The sequence below is a fragment of the Apium graveolens genome, chromosome 3 (assembly GCF_009905375.1).
Source record: "Apium graveolens cultivar Ventura chromosome 3, ASM990537v1, whole genome shotgun sequence".
NCBI classification, from domain to species: domain Eukaryota; kingdom Viridiplantae; phylum Streptophyta; class Magnoliopsida; order Apiales; family Apiaceae; genus Apium; species Apium graveolens.
Genome location: NC_133649.1, coordinates 62,254,169 through 62,262,741, shown reverse-complemented (window position 1 = coordinate 62,262,741; position 8,573 = coordinate 62,254,169). Strand labels below are relative to the sequence as shown.

General features: G+C 28.4%; 1 protein-coding gene across 1 annotated transcript; it reads left to right on the top strand.

The window, feature by feature from the left end:
- The first annotated feature begins 2,722 nt into the window (after positions 1 to 2,722).
- On the top strand, positions 2,723 to 4,781 carry LOC141710736 (uncharacterized). Its single transcript, XM_074513270.1, has 3 exons — positions 2,723 to 2,938; positions 3,052 to 3,460; positions 3,860 to 4,781. The coding sequence occupies exons 1-3, from the start codon at positions 2,812 to 2,814 to the stop codon at positions 4,668 to 4,670; spliced, it is 1,347 nt and encodes a 448-aa protein (XP_074369371.1). The 5' UTR covers positions 2,723 to 2,811; the 3' UTR covers positions 4,671 to 4,781.
- The last annotated feature ends 3,792 nt before the right edge of the window (positions 4,782 to 8,573 follow it).

Below are 8,573 nucleotides of genomic sequence, written 5' to 3'. Positions count from 1 at the left end.
AGTGCTTTGTTATCATCAAGTTAACATGAATTTATGCCTATAATTCTATTAGACATAAATTGAGGGAAATTGTTAGGAATATGTTTTAGGCTTGATGATAACTTACCAAAACATTCTAACTAGATAACTAAATGAGTTTGTAACCATCAACGATTAGTTGTAGCACATTTTTATATACAACAAATATCTTAGATGTTTAGAAGTTGTAGTGAATTTGAAGTCATGTTGACTACTAGCAAGATATACAAAATAGGTTGGCCAATTATAAATACAAGATGCCTTGTAATTTTATATAAGTGAAAGAGTATCAACTGCTAAAGAATTCATCTTCAATGGATGACTCAAGACACCTTCAATGGATAAACTGATCAACTAATATTTGTTAACGCTTCAACGGATGTTCATATGCAAACATCAACGGATGACCATTACAACATCAACGGATGACTGAACAAAGTGTCAACGGATGATGGTGAAGCTTCAACAGATAAACAATTCAAATAACAGTTGACAGTGACTTGACAGTCATGTGGGTTGATTGTATACAAAAAGAATGTGGTAGCCTAGATTCAGGTTTTAGAAGACAATGAAGCATTTCTATTTCCATGCAAAACAGAGACGTTCAAAGATACTGTATCTAACTAGATTGTATTGGATAGAGAAATGAAGAAATATATGTATGAACCTAGCTATTAGGTTTTATATTTTTGTCTTATTTCACATGTAACTCGGTGATATATAAACCAAGTGTAGCAAGTATTTCAATTAAAATTGCAAGCAATTTTCTAGAGAGTCTATGTAAGCTGTATATTTGAGCACTTTCCGTTTTAGGTTGTAATACTTATAAGCAACTGTGTGCATTTTTGCATAACAGAGATCTTAATATATATCTTTGGTGAAAATAACAATCCACCAAAAAGTTTTTAAACATCTATTTATTTATTTTGTGTTCTCGAATACTATTATTGTTAATCCACACTCAAGCATATTCGAACACAATTATATATATTTTAGTAAGATTTTTTTATAGATTCAAAATGGAATCGGAATTCTATTCAACCCCCCTTTTGTAATTCTGTTGTTTCATTGTCAGGGTATAACAAACTTATTTAAATTTTGGTTATTATTGTCCTGGTTGTCTGAAAAATAACTAGCATCAAAACTATAAGATAAATAATTTTATTACACTAATTAATATTGACTTTTTATTTTTTTTACTTATGCTAATTAATATATAAGTAATAATTTATTTTTATATATATCACTGTTGTTTCTTTATTTCAATCAAAGTTATGAACAAATTTAGTTCTATCATCTTCATCATCAATATATTATCAATGTTCAAGTTTGTAGACATGAATATCGATATTGTAGTCAATGGAATCGAAACAAGCAAGTTTTTTGTAATGTGTTTTCATACAAATTCAAAACATATTTTTAATACAAAATATATTTCATATTTTAATGTCAAAAATCGAATAATAAAAAATATTTTATTTTTAAATCCGCTAAATATAAGTTTTCTTCTTCCGTGTGTAAAAAAGGAATAAATAAATCAATCAAATTTAGCTACTTCTCATTTTGTTCTAGGATTTTTCTATTTTACCCAGTGATAAAGGATGGATTACAAATATCGCGGATACGTAAAAGAGATTCTTTCTTTTCCATTGAGAATTTATCAAATGTTTTATCTTAAAACATGTCAATATATTTATTGTACAAATAAATATATTCATTTTTAACCGCAAAGATACAATTAATGATAAATGTACCGAATGTTATATGATCACTTCATAACAAACTTTCTTGTTTACATCTCAGTTGACCGCGGGAAAGTGAAAAAAAGTGGGTAGAAAACAGATAAAATTGTATGTTTATTGTTAATATTTATGTAATTAATTAGAAATATGAAGAAAAATAAGAAGTGTCGGGTCCATTTAACATTTTAAACGATTAAAACTTTACTAATTTGGATAAATTTTAAATATAAGATATTAGAAAAGTCATCGAAAATAGAAAGGGTAAAAAATATGGGGTAGAATGGATAAATAAATATAAACACTCGGTTAATATAAGAAATCATGGAATAAAAGTTATTTAATAAAGTATAAGTACATTTTGTACCCATCAATAATATATCATTATGTTTTTTTATATATGTAGTTTAGTTTTTTAGTAATATAAAATAAAATTTAAAATTAATTAAAAATTTATATTTTCAAAAATGACGTGTTCCATCTCATTGATACGTACCCAAATGATACATTACATGTTTCTCTTCTGCCAATTTCTAAATTTCGAGAAAGCTGAGCATTTATGGTGAAATAATAAAAAATGGATGCATGAGATCTTAAAGAGTCGCCATTTTTCAAATATCTATATACATGTACATCGTCGTCAAAGTTGCATGAAGAAGTAACAAAAGCAGTTACAAAAGCCGCATACAAACAAATTAGTCATAATGTTAGCATATATCACTATGTTCATCTCTATATTATCTCTCTCTATCTTTAGCTTTTTGATGATCCTAATAATGTCAAGGGGATGAAAACAGATTTCATGAAAAAAGAATAAGTTAATTAATGCACATTTAATGTCATTCTTATCTTTAGAGTCTCTTAGGTAGATAGCTTACGCACTATCAATTTACTTTTGAGGCCATCTTTGTCCTATTTAAAGCACCCAAGCATAGTTTCTTGAACCATCTACAAGAAGAAGAATAGATCAACATCAATTTAATATGAGCTGCATAGCATAACTAATGTACATAATATATAATTTGCTACTAAAAATAATATTTCGACTACTAAAATGGATCAATTCCAGCATAATTGTTTCAATGCAGGTGCACCAATTGTTGCTACATCTTCAACTCTACCTCCACCTCCACATCTTCCTCCTCCTCCCCAAAGAAAAAGAAGGAGGAAATATGTCATAGGTAACACACAAATATTATATCTTTACCTAGTAAAATGATAATTATTTGCATTATTTAAAACTTTTTTTGACATTATAAACTATAATTAGAATATTTTTTCATGTTTTACGCAGATGATGATGATGTAGAGGTGATTGCACTATCACTAGAGGAACTTATTGAAGTTCCCACATTTTCTTGTGAATTGTGTAACAAGAGTTTTATCAGAGAACAAAACATGCTAATGCATCAACGAGCACACAATATACCTTATGTCTGTAACAACTTTCCTGCAAAAAACAATGATGATGAGAAAAAAAAGGTGTATGTGTGTCCTGTGATAACTTGTGCGTATCATGGTCACCGGAATGCATTATCCGATCTTGCCAGTTTGAGAAAACATTACAAACGGAAACATGGTGTAAAAACTATAAACTGCACCAAATGCCGAAAAACTTACGCAGTAGAAGGAGATCTTAAAGCACATTTAAAAATTTGTGGGACCAAAGAATATGCGTGCTACTGCGGCTCTATTTTCTCAAGGTGAGTTCTTTTCATATTTTAAGCCCATCGATATGCATACTTAGAATTAATTTTCATTACAAAAGTTTAACTACAAACAATAACATTAGATTTACTTTCATTAAAATTATAGATATCATTATAAATAAATTTAAGTATCGCATTCGCGCATTGCGTGAGAATATAAATTTAATGTTCTTAAATTTTAAAATAAGGTCAATATTAAATAACTTGATTTTAATATGTGTGTAACTATATTTAGCATAAAATTTATTATGATAAAAAATTATAGTATATACTCCACGACACAATATTTTGATTTATAAAATTCAAATCATAATTTATTGCAATTTTTATTTATTTATGATTACACTAAAAAATCATGTACATCTTTTCTTAACAATTTAACATATATTACAGGTGGGACCATTTTGTGATCCACAAGATATCGTGTGATAGAGCACTGGCACATCAAATGTCCTTGTTGCATAATGAATTAACTCAGACGAGCCAAACAACTGTCGAGAGTTCATTTTCACCAACCATGATCGATAAATCCATTTCCAATTATCCCAAAAGTCATCCCAGTCTCAATTCGAATACCACAACAAACGTAAATTCTTTTCCCTCAGGAAATGTAATCTTGACTTCTCCCATTTCAAATTTGTTACCTTCAAATCAGACACCTCATCAAAATATAATGACATTTGACTATGTTCCTGACAACAACAATACTCAGTATACTGACAATATATATGATGTCAATGTGATGCATGACGGACTCTTCGACGTTTCAAGCGTGCATGCACAAGCAGCGCCACAACAAGAGTATAGTTTGGGCAAATTGGGTTCCTTGATGGGAAGTTTAGAAAATTCAGCCATTGTTGGCTTTGATAATATTAATAACTCCAACTTCTACACTAATATCAGTGGCACATACGAGAATCCACATCAATTGGGATGTTACAGAGCTAATATCAATAACAATGTTTTTGGTCTTCAAGATGAAACTCCAGGAGGACGTGATCCACTACTAGAAGATAATTTCAACACTCCATTTAATGAGAATTTCTTCAGTACTAATCTTGAAGATAATACCGTGCAAAATGACAATCCATCAGGGTTTGGCCACAATCAGATCAGCCAGCTTGTGCAACCGTCTGACCATAATATTGGTGGTGATGCTTACTTTCCTATATTACAAAATGATTTTCAATCATGGAAGAATTAGGAAAATTGAAGGAAAACTTCAGTTCCACCAGTACAAGATGAGTGACTAAGAATAGTGATCTAAACGCATGTATTTGTCATGATCAGAAAGAGAGTGAAGATAATTCTTTACCTTTACGCTATCTTGAATCTTTCTAAGAGGGAGATTGTCATCTTTAACAAAAACTACTTGTTATAGATTAATTAGTTATGTGTTTATGTTATTTTTAACCTTTTGTATGGAAATTAGTATTCTAATATAAAAAATGAATTTAAAGGACAACCTTTAACTGGAACATGCATAAAGATTACATAATAATTAGTTAACTAAAATGGTTGATTAACTAACTCAAAAAATTGGCACGATTTAACCAAAGAAAAAAATGAAATCCAGTATAGAGGTAATTAGCTTTACCTTAGTTGATCGTATTTGATTTGATTTTATAACATTCATCATCACTAATCCAGTGGATACCACTGAATTTGGACCTCAACCTCATCGATATGTTTAAAGTGATCGGAGTTTGTTAGTAGTTGTATAATGATTATTTATGATTTTTGTTTTAAAATTTTTGTATATATATATATATTTAAAGTAATTGATCAATTGAAAATGTACTTTTCTATATTAAGTTAAAAGATATATACTTCATTGTAGAAATTTGGCTTTTTCTGCATGAACATACCTTTAAGGTGTGCTAACAGATTTGTTGACCAAGTACGTGCTTGCACATAATTTATAAAGCTTTTATTCTTATTTGCATGCACTTGTGGACAATTGGATCTTAGTGAAAGCTGATGTAGTCGCATAAAAATTTATATATGTGAATTTGTTCTTGTATGAGTGCAGTAAAGTAATTGCATATAGATTGAATGTAGCCATTAATCTAATGCCTAAATGTACAATTTATGTCACTATAAAATTATCAGGCACACAAAATATTATAATTTTCAAATTTTGAATGAGTTAATGATTTAAAAATTCTAATAACTAAATAAATATTTAGAAAACAAATAAAAATATTTAAATATACAAGTAAACGAAATACTATTTACGGAATGAAATCTTCGGAACTAAAAATAATTTATAAAACAAAGTTTTAAAGAAACAACCTAACAAAATGCTAACGACATTTAAGGTTTAGTTTTTATTTGGGGGTTACAAATTGGGCTAGACCGGTTAAATTTCTTTTTCTTTACAAAAATTTCAATTATTAAAATTTACGAACGTCCATATCACTATCAAATTTGGCTGCAAAAAATTTCGGCATTGACCCATAAGTTTGACCATGTCGAGTCTACTGGTCCAGACATAACATAACAAGTCCGGTCTTCAGCCCTTAAAATTAAAAAAAAATTATACATTAAACATCATAACATTTCAAAGTACTTTATAATTATTTTAACATTACTTTCTGGTTAAAAATTCATATATTAATATTAAACATTTACACCTATTAAATTTTAATGATCCAAATTATTAGACAACAAATTAATGTAATAAAACAGATTGACACTATATACTCTAAATTACTTAATTATGTACTTTATGTAATGAAAAATTGATATCCATGCATCTAAAAATTAAGTTATACTTTTAATTAATAAGTATGTACTTATTTTAAATTTTTATTTTTGTATGAAATAACAAAACTTTTTTATGTATTTAAATTTAAAATAAAATTAAAATTAAAATTTATATAAATATTAATTAAATCGGTTCGATCCTGGTCCAATCTTCTGATATCGTCTGCTCAAGTCCCAAGATCGAATATAGTCAGTCATTAGTTCATAATTTTTATAAAATTCTGTCTTAGGTCCGGTCCGGGTCGGTCCTGTCCGGTCAGGTTCTTGACCTTTTATGTAGCCGTGTGGTGAAATAGTCATATATATATATATATATAACTATAATTTTTCAAACTTTATTTACAATAACTTTATACTGTAAAATATTTCTAATAATTTAGAGTATTAATATGGATGAATAATTTCTTGTGATATTTTAATAAGAAAGGGTTTGGTATGGGGAGTGTTCGATCAATGTAATAATCAAACTTTTGTCAACAAAATGCAAAACTAACTGTATGTCAGTACGACATAGATCATATATTTTTTCACAAAAAATTCAAAACTTAATGGTTGGATATCCTTGTGGAATTCAGTATTTCTTCAGAAATAAATAAAATATATCGCATGTCGATGGTAAATAGGCCATATTTTCATGAATAGTTCAAATATTACCGTCGAATCCAAAATTAAAGTTTTAAGAAAATACAAAACATGCCACATGTCGGTAGGGAATTGGTCAAATTTTAAAAATAGTTATGCATTTTAAGTTGTTTTTTCGTAAAATTCAACTTTTTTTAAAAGAAAACAAAACCTACCGCATGACGTAAGGAATTAGGTCTTATTTTCACGAAAATTCCAAAGTTTACTGTTGAAACCAAAAATGAAGAATCCGTCCTCAAACTTGAAAGTTATTTTTTTTCCAAAACTATAACCTACCAATATCTGTAGGATATAAACGTTAGGGTCATATCAAAATTATCACAAAATTTCCAAATTGGCGATAAGAGTTTCACAAAATTTTCAAATATTGCATTGATTTCAAAGTAAACAAATTTACTGAAAGAGATGTGTCCTAAGTCCAATCATTTATGATGATTCAGGAATAACTTCTATGTAATCTGTTTTGATTTCATTGATATTAATAAAAGACTTGTTTTGGTTTTATTGCGGGCTTTATCTATTTAAGTGTTTAAATAAGATATACCATAGTTTAAAGTAAAGCTTTTTATGGATTATGATGAGATCATAATAATGAGACCTAAAAGATGATAACTCTAAACTTAAATATTTCCTAGTCGTAGGATTATTAACTGGTAATTAGTAATCCGCAAAGATCGGTACATACTACGCTTGCTTCATTATGAAGGATGTCTATTCTCATAGACATTTGTGTGGTGATACTATAGCTAGTATGTAGGTGCTTATTATAGAATAAGTTCACTGAACATGACTCACACAGCTGAACAACTGATGGAGTTCACTCACGTGTCAGCAGTTGTTCACATAGTGATAGTTGTACAAGTATCCTTAGACTTGAGGTCATCATAGTCATCTTGTGTACACTGAACTATGCTTTGGTTTAGTTCTTAGTCTCAAGGGACAATTATGAGGGCTCTACTGGGTATAGGAATTTGTACACGAAGATAGTGTATGATCAATAAAGGATCTGCCCCTTCCAGTGAAGGAAGAGAATGGGAAAACAAGTGATTAAATAAGATAGGCTTGACACAAGTTCCATGCCTTGTATTTAATCTTGACATTGCAGGGTAGAAGAAATTGATTGTACGATAACTACTCACTGAATAGGTTCTTGGTATTCTAAGCAGTGAATTCGTATTATCCGGATAGTCGCGATATGCTGAGAAGTATCCCTCACGATGTAGAATAAATATGATTAATTTATTAATTAATCATATTTAATAAATTATAAAATTTATATAAATAATGATAAAATAGTTTTATTATTATTTATTTCTACTACCGGCTTAATATTGAACCTACAGGGTCACACCATAAAAGAGAATGATTTAATGGTGGAGGAATTAATTAATAATAGCTGGTAATTATTTATTTGTGAAATAAATAATTAATTAGAAGATTTAATAATTAATTAAATGAGATTTAATTAATTTTTAATATTATTAATTAAGAATTTAATTTTGGAAATTAAATCAAGTGAGAGAATTATTTTTCTAAAGTGTTTAGAAAAAGGATTAATGATTAAAAGGTGTTTTAATTCAATTAAAGGGTTAATAATAATAATATTTTATGGTTTTCAGCTGAAAATTTTGCCTATAAATATATTATTATAAACTCTATTTGCCTAAACCCAAATAATTAACCCTAATTCTATAGT